Source organism: Haemaphysalis longicornis, unplaced genomic scaffold (assembly GCF_048455015.1).
Source record: "Haemaphysalis longicornis isolate Haplotype H1 unplaced genomic scaffold, Haemaphysalis longicornis Haplotype H1 scaffold_5, whole genome shotgun sequence".
NCBI classification, from domain to species: Eukaryota; Metazoa; Arthropoda; class Arachnida; order Ixodida; family Ixodidae; genus Haemaphysalis; species Haemaphysalis longicornis.
This window is the reverse complement of record NW_027526385.1, coordinates 37,330,279-37,352,065: the sequence shown is the minus strand read 5'-3', so window position 1 is coordinate 37,352,065 and position 21,787 is coordinate 37,330,279. Positions and strand designations below refer to the sequence as shown.

The 21,787-nt window shown below is 45.4% G+C and overlaps 1 protein-coding gene across 2 annotated transcripts in view; it reads right to left on the bottom strand.

Moving 5' to 3' along the window:
- LOC144138056 (neuronal-specific septin-3-like) overlaps positions 1–21,787 on the bottom strand; it is a 78,345-nt gene that overhangs the window by 7,016 nt on the left and 49,542 nt on the right. For both annotated transcript variants that reach the window (XM_077670131.1, XM_077670132.1), the window contains 6 exons: positions 21,147–21,299; positions 11,901–12,074; positions 10,041–10,193; positions 7,913–7,994; positions 4,007–4,144; positions 785–902 (listed from right to left, as the gene is read on the bottom strand). In XM_077670131.1, the coding sequence (XP_077526257.1) occupies positions 785–902; positions 4,007–4,144; positions 7,913–7,994; positions 10,041–10,193; positions 11,901–12,074; positions 21,147–21,299 (818 nt within the window). The remainder of the gene's footprint in view (positions 1–784; positions 903–4,006; positions 4,145–7,912; positions 7,995–10,040; positions 10,194–11,900; positions 12,075–21,146; positions 21,300–21,787) is intronic.

Genomic DNA, 21,787 nt, shown 5'->3' with positions numbered 1-21,787 from the left:
TGGGCACTGAAAATGGTTCCTTGCCACTGGTGCTACCGAAGTTTAATGAGCCGTAAAATTAGTTCCAAGCGGTGCATCAAAAAACTGTTTCCAAGATTGCATTCAACAGGGTTCATAGTAATGGAAAATATAAAGATTACAGTTTTGTGAGCAACACTGTTTTGTTAATTGTTGGGGCAAAATGGCTAATTATCTCTAATTATCTTGGTAACTAATTGACCAACTGAAAAAATACTGGCATATTTGAAATCAGTGGGAAAAAAGCAGCAAGACTGACAAGTTTCACAGAGTTTACTTGAAAATAAAAGAAGTTGTTTTAAGACCAGTTAAGGCAGAAAATGCCAAAATTAGAAAAGTTAGTTGGTAATCAATTCACAGTGCATTTTTGCGTACCACAACTTAGGACATTCTCAAATAGTGAATGCTGAAATCTGTTGGCCAACTTAAATATCATTTTTTGCAAAAAACAGTAAGCTAGGGAAATGTAAATGCAAGATAAATGCACGTGGTGCCGTAAAAACTTCATTTGAACATATGTTTTTCTCAGGAAAGACACAAGCTTCAGCTATGTACGTCATTATGGTAGTTGGTGCTTTCCCATCTACTGGCCATTAGAGATTAAATTACTAAATAGTTAATTAAACTATGCAACTTCACAAATTCAGCTAGGGTACCTGTATTTGTGTGTTATTTACAATGAATGCAGCACGATAGGTTTCACTTGAGCCTGTTTACTGACTTTGAGTCTGTTTACTGGGTCTGTTTATTGGGTCTGTCTACTGACCTTTTGCTTGAAACTGGCCCGCTCTTCAATGGTCATTGTGTCTGCTTTGGCTATGACGGGAACAATGTTGACGCACTTGTCCAACCTCTTCATGAACTCGATGTCCAGTGGTGTGAGACTGCGAGTGATCAGGACACAAAAAAAAAAAAAGAGTTCGTAAATTAAGTGAAAAATTGACTCCATGTCAGTAATTTTAAAGTCCAAACATCACACCTTTGAACAAAACTGTAAGTTGGCAAAATAGCAGCAGTTCCTACTGCTAGTTAGTTGAAAAGTAGATACTACGCCACAGAAGGAATACTGAAATTTGGGCTCGAAATTTACAAGTTGCTGTTTCTTTCTTTTTTTTTTTTAACTTTCAAACGTGGGTGGGCGTTCAGCAGAGAAAATGGCTCCCAAAGCTTCAGATAGAACAGCTTGTAATTATGACAGCTACTTGTGCATGGTGCAAAAGAAGCACGAAAGATACAAGGTAAAGATCTCTCCATTTAAGAATGGCATTCGACTTGGGAAGCACGATTGGTACAGCAAAGGCAGGAATGATTTTTCTCCAACCTGGTGCTACTAAGAGAATGTGCCGGGTAGATGGTCGTCATGTCAAACACATTTCACCTGTTTATGTCTTCTATCTGGTGCACACGCTTATTCTAAAGCAAGGAAGCTGCCAGATGAGCGCAATTTTAAGTGCAGAACACTTTAGGGGCTCGCCTTGTCGTCGTAGCTCACTTGCTGGGCCCAAGTAGAGCCACACAGTGTTCCATCGTTGCGGCATAATTCAGAGGCTTCGAAAGCCAAGCGGTTTATATAGTCATAAGCATTGGAAGCTTGCGAACCACTGGTGCTTGTCGTACATCTCCCCGTTGTTTAGCGCAAAAAAAACTGAAGGTACATTTGAGGCAAAATATACTAACGAACCGGCAGCGTCCGCGTTCATTTAGTTAGGAACGCTCGTTGGGTTGGTTTTTTACGATAGTAAGGGAAAAAAAGTGGCAGTGCAGCGCCGGCACGTGTGGGAGGAAAAGCAAGCACAAAAAGAACAGAACTCCTGCTGGTGCAGTTTCAGACATGAACCAGTTTTTCTGGTTCCCACTTTCCAAGCCCAAACTTCAAACAATCGTAACTTCTGCTACAGACCAGATAGAATGATACAGTTGGTATTATTGCACTCCTTGATTTGTGCACAGTTCACTGGTACCTTGTTCAGCTGCATCACTCCAAGGGTTGTTTTATAAAAGGTGTCAAAAATCGAGATATAAAATTCCAAATAAATCTGAATGTAGTCGTTTTACACAAAACCAAATTTTATATCTACAATCAGAATGAAAAGCTGGATATGTCCTGGAATTTTTATTATCATAACTGTAAAAATAAACTTCTTGGCTTAAGACCAGTGTGCCCCTTTGAAAGATCAATTGCAGATTTAGGTAATTAAACTTGTTGAATTATGTTAGCACACTAAAACAAGATGATAATCACTGCTTTTCACAATAACTGATAGCATTCACTTGGCTGCGTTAAGCCTTGTAAGGAAACTATGTCAGTCGAAAGGGGCCATGGAAGGAAAGGAGCAACACTTCAGCTTAGGAAGTGAGCATCACCAATTAGGGAACAAACTCACATCGAAGTCGTCCTATTGTGTATCAAGATTCAAGAGGAAGAAGTGGTCAGAGCTTGGCTGCACATATGCAGACAGGATCACTAACAGAAGCCAAGTAACGAAACGACAAAAAAAGGATGGGGTGAGAAGTAGAGGAAAGACACAAAACTTGGTGGAGGGATATGAAATTGCAAGATTCAGTGGCAAAGAACAGAATCAAACGGTGCAGTACAGGCGCAGCAGTTTGAAGCTTAAAGGGATCCGCAGACAACCGATCTTTGTGGAGTATATTTTCTTTGTCCCAAATGAAAGGGCATCCCTTTTAAAACAGTTTAACCCGAGAGGGTTTTCCTGATAGGGCCCTAGAACATCTGAAAGTGGACTGTTCAGATCTCGCGGCCCTGACCATGACAGTGAACCGTGCGACAACATAGTTATAACTGCACAGGAGATGAAAAGAGGTACAGTCGAGCCTCGTTATAAGGAAGTAGTATCGGGACAGTAATTTAGTTCGTTATAACCAATATTCATTGTGACAGTAGAGTTAACAATCAGCTCAAACCAGTCGGCAATCTGGCTCTCGCAAAAATCCTTGATACAAAAACGAATTATTTTAGCATTCGAACCATCTAGAAACACGGTAACCATTGCCTTCCTCCTTGTGGCATTTCAAGCTCGGTGAACCAGAACATGAAACGGGAAATTACAACAGAATAACGAAGCTCGATCATTTGACAAAAAATGCCTGCGTTCTTATTTTTTCAAGGAAAGATGTGATCTCCGTCAAGTGGCTATTGACAACAATGAGCAGGATGAAGTTTTCCACAGTGTCCACGAACAAAGGGGCCTTTTATACTTCTGCAGTTTCAGACACCAGGAGTTTTTCCAAGTAGGTTCTCAGCCTACTGATCAACTATTTCTACGTTATATCGGATATTGTGTGCGGCTCTCACAGTTACAGTTTTGTTGTAAAGGAATAAGTGTCACTGAAATGAGGTGTGACCAACCAAAGTTCAGATTTTGTTTTCTATTCGCTATATCAGTGTTCGTCATATTGAGGTGCAACTATATTTAAAAACTTGTCCCCGTCTAAAACAACAATAATGTGCAACCTTTTTTATTCCTTCACGCCGTTTCTGAATCACACATTGAAACTGACACAGTTGTCTGGACACGTAACAAAGTGTCACACTTAGACACTACATGGTGCCACCTTTCGGTCTTTAGAAATTCAGTGCAAATTCTGCCTGCTTATTTAGAAATTCCTTGCAGTTGCCCCAGTACATAAAACGCTGGCTTTCATATGAGCTGGAGGGTGTGCACTCTACAAAAATCGGTTGGTTGTCTGCTTCTTTATTGGATGGGCTTATGTCGTCCAGTGGAGACAGACAGAGTGGTCACGACGACGATGACGACGGTGATGAATGGTGGTGGTGGTGGTGGTGATCACGATTGTGGTGGTGGTGGTGGTGGTGGTGGTAGTGGTGATGATGCTTGTGATGGTGATGATTATGATGGTGATGATGCTTGTGATGGTGATTATGATGATGATGATGATGATGATGATGATGAGGAGGAGGAGGAGGAGGAGGAGGAGGAGGAGGAGGAGGAGGAGGAGGACTCACGAGTGTCCCGTGGGGGGCACGAAGTAGAGGCAGCAGTGGACCCGGGTGTCGGGGATGTGCTTCTTGCGGGTGACGCTCTGCTCCTCGCTCAGGTACTTCTCGTACTGCTCGTTGATGTACTCTAGGATGGGCAGCCAGCTGCATAGGGGGAGGACGTGAGGGGAAGCACACCGTGGACGAGAAAGAAGCTAGTGGGGAGAGTGGATGTTGTATTGTGGATGCTGAGCTGCATGTCGGCAGCGGAAAAACATGAATGTAAGAGGAGTGTTTGCAACTGGGCTATCGTTGGTACATGGCATAAATTGAACAGCACCAAGACAAAGACAAAGTGAAAGTTTGTTACTCCTCACTTTGTCCATCGAAGGTAAAAGTTTTGGCATTTCGGTAGCACAGCCATAGAATACAATCTCATATATTGGGCATTAGGCAGCACTGTAGGGGTACTGAAATGTAAAAAATTTTATTTTTGACTTTGCCACTGACCTCACTTTTAGGGGCGAAGCCCCTTAAGAGGTCGGGCTTTCGGCGTCTCCTGTCATCGGTGTCGTTTCATGTAGTCACGGTACTAAAAAACACGGACACTTATTTTCCAATGCCTTGTGCTAGAATGTTTCATCTCTGTGGGCAAAAAAAGGCGTGCTAAAACAACACACCGGGACATTCGTTTTCCAACGCCTCACACTAGAACGTTTCGTGCTTCAAAGACTTTTACGGCAAAGCTGTATACCTCTACCCCCCAACAGTTTCATCTCTGCTTGCAAAAACGCCACGGCGCCAAGAATGCACTTATACACTGCACGCTTCACCCCTCTCCACGTTTCACGGTAGTGGAGACGGCCTGGGATTTTTTTCACTTCAAGCATTCTTTTACCTGACCAGATGGCGTACCGTCAAACACTGGGCTGTGGTAAGCTGCAATACCATCCAGCACTGCAACTGGTCGTATTGGAAATTAGTAGCAGTTACTTCTCTTTATGAAAGGGTGTCGTCCTGCAGTGGGCACAGATAGGCTGTTGACAATGATAAGACGACACTAGCTGCACTAGAAACTACCGCTGCTCACAGTTGCAAGGTGCGCTAGCTACCAGTTTTGCTATCAGGTAGCGGTACCAACAGGTACCGGTAGTGGTAAACAGTGTACTCTTGCTATGACGAAACTCATTTGTTCGAAACCTTCCTTTACTTGAGCTGTTTTACAGCCTCTACTGCAGTGTATTTAGAGCACAGCGTGTCTGCTTTTAATGAATCATTGCTAGTAATGGAACTAGTTGCGTGCACCCAGGTCTTCGCTATAAGGACAGTTTACTGTACTGACAATTACTAGCTGTGGGAACTGTTCCGCAAGCTAACTAAGGTGTAGCAGCTGCCTGTACTAGCAATTACTGAATCTAGTTGCTCTACATAGCAACTATAGCTGTACTAGCAATTATGCACCGTAAACAAGAGTAGCAATTTCAAAGTCTGTTAGCTAGAAAGTTCTATCTAGTAAGTAATTGCAAGGCAGCCCTGGTCTGTATCCTTTTGTCAAGCCTTAATGGGGTGTCAGCTATACAGGCTTCTTGTGTTCTTTTATTGTGTGTGTGTGTGTTGCTCGCAATTTCCACCTTGTGGTTTTCAAACAATGCATCAAAAGCTTGCTTGAACACCGCTTAATTAAATGAGTTCGGCATTCAAAAGAATTGGGAGTTTGCTGTGTAGTGTTGTCAGACATCGGTATGATTCTCCTTGTGCTATTTTGTTATTTTCTCAATAACAACATTGTCAGCACTTCACCAAGTACTGCTGGCATGGCAGCCCTACGCCATTATACATTGTAATGTTCCAACGACATGCCCCATGGCTGCCTGGAGCTGTGCAATGAAGCCTCAAATTGCTTTCCAAAAGTCATTTTGCATTCAGCGCACTGCTTGATGTAGTGCTGTCAAGGTTTTCGATCCACAGTTAAATAGAGCACAGGAACTTCATATCAGAACACATTGATTCCTACTGAAACCTACTTCTGTTATGCCGAAATAAGCAAACGTTCCTAAAAAAATACAACTTCATCTCTCACTGTCGAAGTATAGGGCCATTCATACTTTTCATAAAAGATTTAAAAACATTTTTTACTTATGTAGCGTAAAACATTTCGCATTTTTTATCTATAGGCAGCTGGGTTGTAGCATTTAGAGGTGTGCGTCCTGAAAGCTCAGTCTTAGTCCAGCCTGCGGGGCGGGCTCAGGCCGATCGACTAACTTTTCACCCAGGCCGGACCCGGCCAAGGTTCTCTATAATGGCACAAAAGCTACACATTGGCCACATGGCCCAAACATGGACCATGTTTTTTTTACATTCCACGGGGTCTATCACTCAACCCTGAGGTGTTAATTAAGGATACACAGGCCGGGTGGTCTCTTGGTATAGAGGTTCCATTTCTGAGTAGCAGTAGCATGAACCAGGTTCAAATCCCACAGGTGCTGGTCTTCTTTCTTTAGAGTGAAAGCTTTCTTAGTGGGAGTATGGTGTTCTGTCAAAACACTAATGCATTTCCCGGCCCATAGACCAGTTAGTAGACTGAAAAGCTGTGAAAAGATCTCCAAACATACAGGGCGCATGTGTGAAACCAGGCTTCCGTTGTGTCAAAACGGTTATACTTGAAAATTGTGAAAAAGGAGCGGTTCTATATAAGAAAATACCTGCATAGGTCATGAAGAAGGACTACAACAGTATACCTTTATCTCATAAACCACGTATCGGTATACATTTACATCATTTGTATCGGCCTTTACTTAGTGCACGACAAATCTTCACATCGGTTCGTTTTTTGTTTGCGATTTTGGTCTTTGATGGTTTGACGATCAGATGGATGCACTTTCAGCAAAGGCCGGATGCACTTTTAGCTTTCGCACTTTTCCCAACTTTCTTTAGAAAGGAAAAGTAATTTTTTTTTATTGCTTGTTTCACTTGACACCTATTCCTTTTTATCATGCGTGATACCTGTTTATAGCACATTTGTCCATTATAAACAAAATTTGGGTTGTTTTTGTTCCCTTTAGGTCAGTTCCAGCTTTCGGTTCGTATTTTTCAGCGGTTGTGTTGCGTGTTTCAGGATTGTTTTGCCCGTTGTTATTTCACTTAGGATGCTTTTCATCAGCTTTAGGTGGGTTTCTGCTGCCAGATGTGCAACTCGCAGGCGCACGCCCCTACGGGATATGAATTGTGAATACGCGGCTGTATGGGGCCGAACCCAGCCCATGGGGTTATGTATCGAGCCAGGCCAAGCCAGCTATTTGGTCTTTGTCAGACCGGGTCAGGCCTACTGAAGTAAGCACCGGGCTCAGGCCAGGCCCGGGTCCGAATATCTTGCCCATGCATGGCTCTAGAAGCAATATGGTTGTGCCTTTCAGCAGATAATTATGTCTAGTTTCTTAAAAAACACCTGAAGAATAAAATATCAGCATGACATCTGCTGCCTGTGTATTTGCCACTGTAAGGCAATGAATGAGGTGCAAATTAAGTTCCTTCTCCTTGTACACAGTTTCCCAGTGAAAACTTCACCAGTGCTCACAAACGTTATCTGATCCCCCCCCCCCCCCTTGATGTTCCAGCGCTGATATCACGGCAGAAATGCGCACTCATTCGAGACCAAGAGCAACACAAACTTTCAAAACATGTTTGTGCTTGCCAAAGACATTCACTGAGCGTCAGTATGCAGAAACTTGTCTTGGTGCTTGATTAATCCCATCGGTGGTGCAAAAGTAGTCATATATGCTAGAGCGCTAGGGTTGAAATAGGCTCACCATTCTTTCGGAGCAATTTTTTTTCTGGGCAACATGCAATCTTACAATAGTGTTACGTGCACCCTCCTGCACTGAAATTTCTTGTGTTCACGTTGTAGATATAGGAAAAAGATAGTGAAGTACTCACCAGTTTTCATTGTTAACCTGGTCGCCGAAGCCTGGCGTGTCCGTCACAGTCAGCCGGAGACGTGTGCCTTTTTCTTCAATGACTGCGAGTGTGAAACCATTGACGTGTCACTCTCACAAAGTGTACCCTGAAGGGTGTGAAAGATGAGGCATCCCTATTTTTAGTGGTTCTTAAAGAAGCCATGAAGAGAAAATACAACTTCGTTTAATTTGAAAGAACTAGGATTCAGTATCTCACTCAGCTCCATTACAGCCACAAAAGATGTTTTTCTAACGAAACAAAAGCAGGAAGTATTTAAGAACTTTCAAATTTTGCACCATAGTGACGTGTTATGAGCAAGAATGACGTCATACGGGCCAGCAATAAAACATAGTTTTCAGTGCATTAACTGCACGTTAGCATTCAAGTGATGTGGTCAAATGGAACTAGAGGCCCCATTACAGACGTCCAGTCATGTGTTGTCGCATCAGGTCAGTTAGGCGGCCGCCAGTCGCACAAACAAGGTTCCGTGACGTCATTGAAAAGTTGCGAGAAATTGGCTAGGGGGTCACGACTGCTTCACACGTTTTCTTTCATGTCTCCGTTATTTGTTCGAATATTGCGATGATATTGGTATCATTGTTATCGGGACTAAGCAGTCTTTCTAATAAATCCAACTTGTATTTTGTCTTCATGGCTCCTTTAAACAGGCACCTGCGAAGCTCTCGTGTCTATAGCGAACATTTCGTTATCGCAGGTATTCTCCTGAGTCGTCCTTATTTGTGTTTTCGTCAGCGGCAGCCCTTGTGGATTTCTGGTTCTTAGTGTCAGTGCCTCTGTCGAACCTCGCTTTTGGCACTATTACAATATTCTAGTGCATACAAGTACATGGTCGCAAACATTCTGGGTTATTTTCAAATGGAGCCAGCCCACTTCACAGGTGACCAAAATATTGTGACAGTACAGTTGGACCTCGTTTTAATGAACACTGATATAGTGAATTATCGGCTACAGTGAACTAAACACAAACTTTGGTTGGTCACGCTTTATTTCAGTGACACTTATTCTTTTCTAACGAAACTGAAACTGTGAGAGCCATGCGCAATATCGGATATAACGAAGAAATATTTTACCAGGCGGCTGAGAAGCTACTTGGAAAAACTCCTGGGGTCTAAGTATAAAGGCCCTTTTGTTCATGGACACTGCAGAAAACATGATCGCTCAGTGCTGTGAGTAGCCACCTGAGGAAGATTACATCCTTCATCAACTAAATAGGGATGCAGTCCTGTTTTGTCAAGTGAACTTTGTTATGTAGTAATTTCACGTAGTCATGTTCCAGTTCATTGAGGTTGAAATGCAACAAGGAGAAAGGCCAGGTTTACCTTGTTTATAGTAGGTTCGAAGCCTTAAAAAATGCATTCTTGTATCAAGTAGTTTTGTGCGAGCCAGATGGTTGATTTGTTAGAGCCAATTTTTACCTCTACTGTTAGAACGAATATCGATTATAACGAACTAATTTGCTGTCCCGATACTACTTTGTTAAAACGAGGTTGGACTGTATTGCGAAAATCGCCAACCACTCAAACACACCACTCCACTTCACAGGAAGTGGCCTATTACCACATTCAGGGCACCAATGCCACCCTCTGTTGTGGCATTAGATGGACACAGCTTGAACGGACATTGAGTGCAGAGGTTTAGTAAAACAAAATCTGCAAGATGCTGTGGCCACCTTACTCGGACAAAACGCAACTAAGGGATTTTCACTCAACATATTGGAGCAAAAGCCATGCTATGGAGCAAAAGCCATATTGGAGCAAAAGCCAGGAAGGGTAAGATGTGAATGTATCCAGCATTTCTTCCAGTTTATTGCAAATACGAAGCTCACTGTATACAGCGCTGCCCAACGCAGCGAAATCCTGCTAGCACAACAAATTCCAAAGCGTTACGAACAGAAGTCAGGACCCTGACGCTGTATTCAATCTCTCGTGGGATGCAAAACAATGAATACAAACAACGACTGTGAAGCCAATGGAAGGTTGGTGACCCTAACAACTGTGCGTTTCAACATGCGTCGCCAGCAGGAACTCTACCAAGGGTTGTCACTGCTGTTCATCATGCCCCACTCTGTACCTCATCGTGCACTCACCGTGACTTACTGACTTGACCTCGGTCGTCTTGGGTATAACGTAAGGGACCGGCTCCGCAGAGTCTGAAGAACCCTTCTTCATGCAGGACCGCCGGCTAATGTTGGCTTTGAACAGGGTGTTGATCAGCGTCGACTTCCCCAGGCCGCTCCTTCCTGCGACCACAATGAGCGCACCCGCTTTTGAACTGGGAACAACTAAATCTGCGATAACAAAATTAAGACACAGCATGAAATGGGAAATAAAAAAGTCTGGACAGGTGCTGATGGCAGTCCATGATGGATTCTGTTGAAGTGTAACATCGATCAAATTTCCCCCTTTGCGACATTTATGGGAGATGCGACATTTATGGGACATTTATGCGACCTTTATGCACATCCAATGAATGTCCACATTTTGAGTATACCAAGAACTAGTGTACAAGTTCCCTTTTGAGTAACTGAGTTAATTTCGAGCTGAAGTAATAATTCATGGCATGCAATTTTAATTTAGAAAAAAAAAGCAACGAAAGTTCAGGGTAAAGTAAAACTTGCAGTGCAGCGGTCAACTGCGAAGTGCTCTAGGCACAACCACAGGTTGGTTTGGATAGTGACAGCGGTGCATTCCTTGTTTGAGTGCATGTATCTGGCACAGCATGTCATTTCAAGCTACGACTCAAATGAAATGACAAAAAATGTCTTTTCCACAGTTGACTGATATTCAATTTACAGTGGTACCACGCGTTCTCAAGTCCTATTAACTTCCACGGTAAGATATGGGCAGCTGCATGATATGCAGAAGGTGATTTAACCAAATATTCCTTTGATATATGCTCTGTTTCTCCACATCAAATCACTTTCCTTGAAATTTTGCACCCTAGGGTGGAAATTCAAGTACTGCTTTATGGACGGAAAAACACATGACAAAAGTTTGCAAATTTATGACACAAATCCCACCATTTAAGAAGACGGGTGTCCTGTAGTGAAAAAGGAATTTCCGTTGTTCATCACAAGAGTCCTATCCGGCTACAATATTTTCTGTTTTTCATTACAAGATCCCTGTCATGCACAGAATTTGCGTCATTTTCAAGGTAGGCGAGTGGCCTGTCATGAAACAGCAATTTCCATCGTTCACTCGTCCTATCTGGCTACAACATTTTCTGTCTTTCATGACAAAAACCCTGTCAGGCAACATAAATTTTCATCTTTCCCAACAAGAATCCTGTCATGCAAAAGGAATTTCTGTCATCCATACATGAATCCTGTCATGCAACAGGTTTTCTGTCATACACACCAAGTATCCTGTTGTGCGACAAGTATTCCTGTCGTTCATGACAAGAATCCTGTCATGCAACAAGAATTTGTTATGCAACAAGTACTGCTGTCGTTAACAGCAAGAATCCTGTTGTGCAGCAGGCATTTCTATCATTCACGACTGGAATCCTGTCGTGTAACGAGTATTGCCGTTGTTCACAACAAGAATCCAGTCACGTAACAAAATTTTCTGTCGTTCACAACAGGAATCTCGTTGTGCAATGAAATTTTCTGTCGTTCATGGCAAGACTCCTGTTGTGCAACAAAACTTTGTCCTTTACGACGAGAATCCTGTCATGTAACAAAATTCTCTATCGCTCACGATGAGGATTTTGTCCTGCAATAAAATTCTCTGTCGCTGATGATGAGAATCCTGTCGCACAGCAAAACTTTCTCAGTTGTTCACGACAACAATCCTGTCGTGCGACAAATTTTTCTGTCATGACTTCGTGAACTTCTGTTGCTGCCTTTTCTCTTAGGTTGCTATATGTTTACTCCATTTTTCCTGGATGTCTCAAATTAATGAATGTGTGAAAAGGCCATCCTTGTCGCAGTTTGTGCGACACATACCTACGACGACAATGTTAAACTCGAAGCCCCGTCGTAAGACCTTCTTGCGAATCTGCTCCTGAAGTGTATCGATGCCCACATAGCCACTGACGTCTGTCTTGAGGCTTCCCCAGTGGGTGGTCTCCGTCAGGGCGTCAGCCATCACGAGCAAGAAGTCGTCGACGCTCAGCTCTCCTGGAAGGCAATCGGCAAAGAAATGGAAGGTCAGTTCCTGTTCAGTTCATCATCATAATCGCACGCGTCCTGACATTCACTGGAGGATGAAGGCCTCTCCCATAGGCTTCCAACCAATCTGATCACCTGAATCCATTCGCTTACCCCAAACTTTCCTATATCATCCCTCCAGGAAGTTTTATATCTCCACATGCTTTTCAGTTCTCAAGCCCCAGACAACGCAACATCAAAAGCACATCATTGGGAAGCCCTAAGTAGGAGGTCAGAGTCATCCTACGGACATCCTAAAGAATGCCCAACAAGCTCCCGAAAACCTCATAAGTGGAACAACAAAAAACCAGAATACTGCCATTAGGTACCTTCTTGGGACATGATTAGATGGGAGTCCTCTTCCTTTTGTGTTCGTTTTATTCAAGCTGATTCCAATCGAAGATGTACCAACTAGCACAGACCAGAGCCATTATGATTAGATGGTTTTTAGGACTTCTTTGGGATACGAGATATTTTGTTGTAAATTTACTTATATTTATTTTCAGGCCTGCCAGATTGTATTTAAGAACCACAGTAGACCATTGTACAAGAAAATATTATTTTAAATTATTCATCACCAACATGACACATGCATTATTCATCACCACATACAACACAAGTCTGAAATCTCAATGCCCTGGTTCACAGTCCTGCACACTTGTGGCGAATGCTGCATCCGTAGGATGTGTGGTGTTGTCTGCAGCGCTGTACCACAGATTTGAAAGAATTTATTAGATTGAAACTTGAAAGTAAAGCCCACCAGCAGGCGTAATTTGTCACACTTAGGGGTCGACATTAGAACACCTGCTGGTGGGGGGGTGGAGGGAGGGGAGAAAGAGAATGATAGGCATATGCTATGAATGAGTCAGTCTCCTACATTCAAGGACACAAAGGGGGAAGATGGGATCTTGACATACAGCGTATATCATTCCCAAAGCAGATTGCTGTTGTACCTAAACTTCATTGATTGATTGATTGATTGATTGATTGATTGATTGATTGATTGATTGATTGATTGATTGATTGATTGATTGATTGATTGATTGATTGATTGATTGATTGATTGATTGATTGTTTGTTTGATTGTGGGGTTTAACGCGCCGGCGCAACGCAGGCGATGAGGCGCCCCATTGTGAAGGGCTCCGGGTTAATTTTGACCACCTGGGGATCTTTAACGTGCGCCTAAATCTCGTACACACGGGCGTTTTTGCTTTTCGCTTCCATCAGAAAAGCAGCTGCCGGGGCCGGGAATCGAACCCGCGCCCTTGTGCTCAGCAGCACAACGCCACTGTAGCTGGTCCCTGCTGGTTTATGGCCAGCTGGTCCCTGCTGGTTTATGGCCAAATTCCCAGCTGGGCGCTCCCGGTCCCTGTTGGGACCAGCTGGTACCAGCAGCGCCCAACTGGGAATTTGGCCATAAACCAGCTGGGACCAGCTACCGCTGGGGGTGTTGTGCCTAAACTGTTGCGTACCCTAGATTTACTCATGCATTTCGTGCGTGCGGCTTTCCTGTGCGGCTTTAGCGTCGGGGGAAAAGACGGTGTGGCGGAGGCACAAAGGTGAAGACGCTCTGTGGCAAAGCCAACTTTTCTCACCGCGGACAGCCATTGGGCCGAAAAAATGGACGCTTCCAGTGTAGAGCACCTCGGAGATCCCTCTAATGGCATCACGTGCCCACATATGAGAATTAAGCACCGCAGTAAAGCATGATCATACGTTTACTTTCGATTCAAATGGGGGTTGTACGTGCTGAGCTTACGCCGTACTTCGTAGTGGAGGACTATCTCTAAAGGCACTCCGTAATGGAAGACTACAGATTAAATTAGACCACCTGGGGGACTTCAACGTGCGCTGAAATATTGGCAAGCATTATTTGACTATTTCACGCGCTTAGCGGTATCTGGCTGGCTGCCTTTTGGACTATCTAGCCTTTAGCGCCGAGTGGTATATCATGGACTCGCGAGACGTAGATGATGGACTGTTCTAGCGTATTATGGCAGTGTTAGCACGATTGGTATTATGGCAGACAAGCAAACAGTACTATTAATGTGAAACATATTCGTAGTACGAGATTTATTTCTTGTAAGGATCCAGGGACCCTTAATGCGGATGCCTGTGCGGTAACAGCGAGCATTCTCCCAAGCGAATGAATGCTCCGCATTTAATTACAATCCTTGGAGATCAATTCTGCCTTGAACTTGCTTTTCGCCTCCATCAGAAAAACGTGTTCAACGCGGCCGGGAACCGAACCCGCGACGGTATGATGTGTGCGCGCGAGGCAGGAAAATGTATGATAATGATACGTTGTGCGCTGGGACTGAAACACGGCTGACGCTCTCTTTCACACAAGTCAAAACACGATTTAACGAAACCCTACCTGACGAATTTCCCTATATAACGAACAAAGAATCCCCCATGAACTCCAACTAACGAATTAGGTTTAGTGCCATTTCCGATTTAACGACGTATTTCGAGAAAAGGGCACATTTTAACCACGAAAAATTTCGAATGTGTTTCGTCAGAACGCAACGAAGGTTTTTGCCCCACGTCCAAAAAAAAAGAAAAAAGAAAAAACGGGACGTCTAGTTTTCTAGTTACGGAGCTCTGCAAGATAAAGAAGATGCTGACGACCCACACACTGCTGAAACTCTTGTGCCCGCTCCAGGCCAGGTGATGGACGCAATCGACTTGCTAAGGCGCTTTGCCGGGGGTAACGAAGAAACCGAGAACGCTTTAAACGCGCTTCCGTGCTACGAAAAGTCTGTCCGCCCAATGCTTACGTCGCCCACGCAGACGAAAATCAAAGGCTTTTTAAAGCAAAGCTTTACTATAGTTTCGTCCAGAGGTTTCGCCGCGGATGCACAAGTTCACCTTTTGGCCGCAGACAGAACCCCTGCGACACACCCCTCGAAGCTCATCATGTGATTCGCCGGGCCTGCGTTCGGCGCTGCGCACAAGGCCCCGTTTTCAGTCGTTCTGCTCACTGATCAGCTGAGCGGCGCGCAATCGCGAGCGCTCAGCTGATCGGCAGCCGACCGACCCCGCCGCCTCCCACGAATGCGCCGCTGGGTCGTCTCGGGCTACGTGACTCATCTTGCGCCCGGCGAAGAGAAACACCGCGTTCGCCGAGAATGGAATCGAGGCGGCCCTCCTCCTGTGAGCGTTGCACGGCACCGACCGGTGTTGAGCCGTGGTCGGCAATACAGCTACATAAAGGTTAACCAAGCGAAACCAAGACTCAAACAGACTAAGCCAAGCTTTTCCTTTGCATATCCAAGGTTAGCTGAGCCAAGCCGCAGCCATTTTCTTGTCAGGAAATAAATTCGTTTCCCCTTGAAACACTACCGTTTTATTACTATTCTCAGGGCAGACTAGCGCAATACCTAATTATCGTCAGGCAGCACCGCAGCCGCCGCAATTGCGATGTCATATGGCAGCTGCTGGGACGCTGCTCCCTTTAGACGTTCAATTTACGGAATAAACTGCTTGTAAAACGACACTCCCGATTTCGCGAAGTTAACGAAATAATTCGACTTTACGAAATAACTCGCGGTTCTCGGTGACTTCGTTACATCGGGTTTTAACTGGCACATACGCACGCACAAACACGGTCGGGGCCAACGGCGGCGTTTGCAGCGAACGCGAGCGCCAGACACAACCGGGGAAAGGAACTGCAATAAAGGATGCGCGGCGCCGGAATGCGGCCCGCTTATATATTCCCGCTACGCGCAGGCGCGATGCGGCTTGCGCGAGCAGCGGACGCGATTACGTGTGCACGTGCGAACCAGCACGGAAACAAAAGAGGACGTCGTTACACACACCCAACCTTGGCCTGAGGTGCTCCCGATAGCGCGCTCGCTCGCTCGCGGAAAGCATCGCAAAAGAAGGGCACGGTATACTATTGGCGCCGCCGCGTGCGTGTGTGTGTGCACGGCAAGCAGAGAAAAGACGCCAAAAATTGGCTGCGTATCTGCTCGCCTCGCTGCGAAATGTCGTTGAAAGACGATAGTCGTCTGCCGCCCCTTGCCAAGTAACAGCCTAGCCTATCTCCCCCGCCCACCTTTCACGCTCCCGTCTCGCTCCTCCCGCGATAAAAACGGTCTGCTGAAGTCAATTCAAATTTCCCGTGTTAGTGCTTGCGCGTCATCTACTGGAACCTTTCGTTACTGTTGGAATGCCGCCACGAGGTCTAGGATCAGGAGCGAGCGCTTTTTGTATTTTTGGGTCAAAAGATTGTTTTCAACGCACATTCAAGAATCAAGCACGCGTCTATTTTTAGTTAAAAACACTGCTAGTATCAGTTATGTATTGATATTTTGCAAATTCTAATACGCCTAATGTTTTGTTTTTGCTCAACAATGCTAACAAGCACTAAGCGTGATACCGAATTTAGTGTTTTGGAAAGGTTTTACCTATATAAACTTCTCGTTCATAAGAAATCTGTGAACTTTTGCTATGCCGAATCGAGGAACAGACAGACAGACCAAATTTTTCGGGTTTAAGTAGCCCAAGAAAGACTATTGTCTCTAATAATTTAGAGCTTTCCACGACGCGACGAAGAAAATGGAATATTATCAAACTATTGATTTATGCATGGTGACTTACTATATATTGATGGAATAAAGGCACATACACACAACTTCCTTTGAATTGTTTTTTAAGTTATTTGTATTTTGTTTCAGGATACTTTCGATGAAACGGGAGTTAGACTCCCTCCGTAGACGGCACAGTACAACAGTACTGACAGCGGACGAAGAAAATGGAATATTATCAAACTATTGATTTATGCATGGTGACTTACTATATATTGATCGAATAAAGGCACACACAACTTCCTTTGAATTTTTTAGATGCGACGGCATCTCATTCACTCGCCTTGTCCCTCCATACGGCGTTGTCGTTGTCCGTCCACACCCCTCCCCCATTCTCTTCGCCGCGCGAGCTGCGCTCTCCGCCGCTCACCCCCTCTCCTCTCCGATAGCGAACACTCTCTCGCGAGGGTCATGGGACTGGATTGGATTTGGATTAAAGTGGATTGTGTTGGATTGTGTTGCGTCATAGCCGCGCCACGTTGCGTCATAGCCGCGGCAGGGGGTTCACGGCACGTTTCACGCGATGGGAGAATCAACCTAACGGAAACAACAACGGAACCCCCTATGCGTCGCATCTACACAGGGGTTCCCGCGAGGGGAAGTGGGAGAAATTCTTCTAAGTTTCGTTTCAGGATACTTTCGATGAAACGAGAGTTAGACTCCCTCCGTAGACAGCACAGTATTGACAGCGGACGGGAATTCGGTAACGTTTACAACTTCGCTGCGAACTAATTATGAAAAGCAAATGAAACTCGCCGTGAAAATAGAGTCGCCCTAGCGGCCAATTTCAGTGTTATCTTGGCAGTACAGGGCATTTTACACTGGCTCTGGGGCGGTATTCTCGTGTTTGTCCGTTTTGAAAACGTCCGTTTTGCGTCCATTTTATTGTGACGTACTTCCAGTTGTAGGCCGGCTTTTGGGTTGACTTTTGCGCAACTGTTCTTGTAAACACATTTTAAACGACTAATCCTACTTTAAACTATGTTTTATGTGTTTATTGTACCGCCAGCGAACCAACAGTAAGGCGACGAAAAATCGTCTGCTCCAAATCGTCTGCTCCGAGAAGCCGCGGCTCATAGCTCCGCCGTGCTTGCACGGCGTCACATCCGAGTGTTCGCTTTGAGCCAATGAGGGCTTGCTCAAAACGGACACTTTTGAAACGGACACAAAACAGCTTCGCTGTAAAAGAAAGGTTGAGCAAGAAAAAAATAACACTGTTGACCGTCGGGGCGTAACGCACCCAAAGACCGCGGCCTGCGTTCTCGTCTAATGGAACTCCGAGTAGAAGGCGCTGCAATAAGCTCCGTCACATATCGCTTTCCTGTTACAGAGTGGCGTGAAAAGACTGTGGCACGCGGTCAAAGGGGTAAAACCAACAAGAAAGACGACAGCCTCTGCGCTCCGAGGAAAGCGAAACGGCTTTCTCGTTCTAAGTGTCCATTTTCGAACCGCACGAAGTTCGGTGTCTCGACCATTATCCTCACGGCGCCGTCACGACCGTTCCTCTGAAGCAATAGAAGACAACTAGGTGACCGAGTTCTAGGTACGAACCGAAAGTACAGGGGCGCAATAACGTGGAATGGCTTCCTTTCTTCTTTCTTTCGCCGCGAGTGTGAAGAGCGTTTATTGGGGGAAGCACGGTGCTCGTATTCAGCGGAGCACGATATGCCGTTCCTTTAACGGCGTATGAGTAGGCTCTAAAGGGCTAAGTAGCGGATCCACTGCTTAGGCCGTTAAAGTCGACTCAATTGTGCCGCTACTCAGCCTCGTCAGAAGCGCCGCTACGCAGCGTACTCTACGTGTACACCGCAATATAACTGTGTATACGTCCCTTCCAGTGCGCCGTAGACTACAAGGCCGTTCGTGAGTCACTAACAGGTAAGGTGCGTGTTTCCGAGTCTGAAATCATGGCCAGAACTTAATAACTGTTTATTCAGTTACTACATCGGTTTTACGAAATCCCGATTTTACGAATTTTCTTAATTTAACGAGCCAATTAAGACCCCACCACAGTTGCCCATAGCGATTACGTTTAAGTGCCTCAATGGGTAACTGCACTTCTCGAAGTAGTCATCTCGGTCGTGCGAAGTCCCCCCGCCAGGAGGTGCGGCAACGTCAGCGTTTGGGAGGCAGGTGCAAGCAAACAGCGCACCGACGATATGCTGACCTCATTGTTTGCAAATGGCTTACATTTTTTTCGTTGAGGAGTGTTGTAGTAGACAAAGTTCTTACCAAGATACCTTGTGTTCTCGACGTAGGTGTTTTGTTGATTCAGTGTTTTTATTGTTTTTAACGTGTTCACACGTATATCGTATTTATGTAATTTTTATGCAATAAATGGACTATGCAGAAAACAAACTTTCCACGTTTCGCCATTCAACGTTTGAAGCGGGAAAAAAGACTAGAAATTACGTAATCTTAAACGAAAAATGAAAATTCGGCCCGTGCGCTCATTAAGAACTCCCAAATACAGTAATAAATTCCTCTGCAGCGCTTATATCAAGCGCAAAAAAAGCAAAAAAAAAAAAAAACACTCGAATGCAGGTCAGCGCTGCTCCCAACGCGGCCCCTGAAAACTCCCAGTTGGAGGAAACAATACACTCCCATGTATTCCTGAAAACTCCCATTGTAGTGTCAGTAAAATGAAACTCCCATATGCTACTGAAAAAACTGCGGAAATAATGGGAGTGAGGCGAAACTCCCATTGGAAGGAGTTTTGAAAACTCCGAATTGGTACTGAGTTATGCAACAAGCCATTTACTCCCATTCCGGCTTATTTGTGTTCTGTGTGGCGCATGCGCCTCGTGGTACCGCCTTCGTCGTCGTCGTCGTAGTCTCCCTCGCCGCTACAACGTAATACAGAGTTTATGGACCACCAATACCATCGGCCCTATGGGCTCGAAACTGCTGACGAAGGCCGCTAAAGATAAACGCTACTGCAGATGCAACGGCTGATAACGATGGACTTGAGGTGTGTCGCTGTTCCGCAGCGGTCCGCCAACGGATCTTCAGAAGTATTTTCAAAATGGGGGTTCAAGACAATTGATAACGATGATGATGATGATAATAGTGGTGGTAATGATGATGCTGATAAAGTTCTGCAAACTTATGTTAGTTCTTTTTAGGCCTCTGAAATAGTCAGCATTTCTTTTTCTTTTTTTTTCGACTGAGTCGGCCCTGGCTTTTTCAACTGAATCTCGAATCGAGCACATTTTAATCTTTTATTTTAACAGCTCTTTATTCACATCAAACATGTACACAATGCAATAATTAAGGGCATTATTGGTTAGGGAAGCGCGTGGCACTTCGACCATTTTTGCAAGCGCCATCAGTCGACATCTTACAGTCATCTTACAGTCGACATCGTGAATGAAATTACGGGATGGGAATCATTTGATCCTCTTTACAGGAAGAGCAAAACTCTGGCGATGTAATGTATCAGTAACACATACAATATGAGAAAAAACAGGGTTCATTGGGAATTCAGTAACGATTTGCCGTGGCAGACGGGACGTCATACGTTTTGGCAGAATGACTCAGTAGTATGAGCCTCGCGCTTTGGACCACTCCAGCCAATTGTTGTTGCCGTTGTTTTAGAGCCATGGCTTGCCTAACCCTGCCAAATCCGGGGAGAGCCTCTTCTCTTTGGCAGCAAGGGGTGGGGGGCCCGAGCCCCCTGACCCCCTCTTCCCGTAGCCCCTTCCCGTGCATGCAGCGCATCACAGCTTACACGTATCGCATATACGAAGGAGGCCTGTACCAATGCCGCCAGCATAACACCGCCCGTCGGGTCACTCGCTTTGCAAAGGGAGCAGTAGGAGCGGCTGAGGTATGCCGGCGCGCGCCGCACCACAGATGAGCGGCCGAAATATACTTGAGTGCAACTTTAGAACGGCAACGGAAGTTGCCGCTGTACCTCATCACAGGAGCTGGATGTTACTCCGCGCTGCGCAAGTAGTGCGCTACAGGGAATATTTTGAACATGGCGCGAACCGTTTCCATGATTTTTTGGACTTAATATGCTTATAAACTACTGCAGCGACGACAGCTAAACTACGTGAGAAAAGGCAGACGATATCACGCATTCATAGCAATCTCCTTTCAAAACGCGCGCTCCCGTTGACATCCAGGTCTGTCGCTTAGGCGGAGTGTTACCGTACATGAGCTATTGCCGTTTTTAACTTGTTCCCGAGTATAGGCGTCCTAGTGCACGGCAGGGCTAGTGCACGCGCCAAAGCTCTAGCCCTAAACATGGAGGCGCTAACATGGAAGGGATCCAAACATGGAAGCGCAGGGCCGCCCTTTTGCAAAGGCTGGGCAAACCCTGAAAATCGTTTCATATATGGTTTCAGTGAGGCGGCGCTGTCGGGTGGACACTAGGTGACTGTTCCGCTATTATAGGAAGACGCGACAGGCGGTGTTATACAGGCGGCGTTGCCAATACACGTACCGTTCCTGGCGGCAGACTTCTCGGCGGCCCGTCCCAGCAGGTCGTCGTGCAGGAGGTCTCGTTCTAGGAGCTGACTGGCCGCGGCGAGCGCCGCCCGCGCCCCCAGCCGACCGGTCCGGCCCGAGTCCGCTGCTACGAAGCCCGACCGCAACGCTGCGAAAGGACAAGGCACTCTGTTGAAGACGACAGGACAAAGCACGACTTCGGGGAGGTAGGAACCTTGACTACGGTTCTTGAAATTGACAAGGGATGAAGCCACCAGGATGGTTGGTTGGTTGGTTGGATCCGGAACAAGAATGGCGCGTACCCACTCTGGGGGATTGGCCAAGTCTTATTGTGATTTCACTGCTAAAGAAGCTTAGTAATTAGTTTCAAACGAAGGGAAAATAGGGTACAGTGATGCTAACAATTTTGGAACCAAAAGAAATTCAATACTACTGTACCAACAGGTATTTCAATAAACGAATAAAAATGGGTTGAAGGTATTGATTAACAAGGCAAGCGACCTGTTTCGGCAATAAATGAGTGAAGAGCGCGAAAAACATCCCCGTTGCACCGCCCAAGCCCGACTGCCCCAAATGACAATAAATTAGGCACTGACAAGGCGAGACCCAGGCGCCGGAGGGGAGCCTACCCGTCAG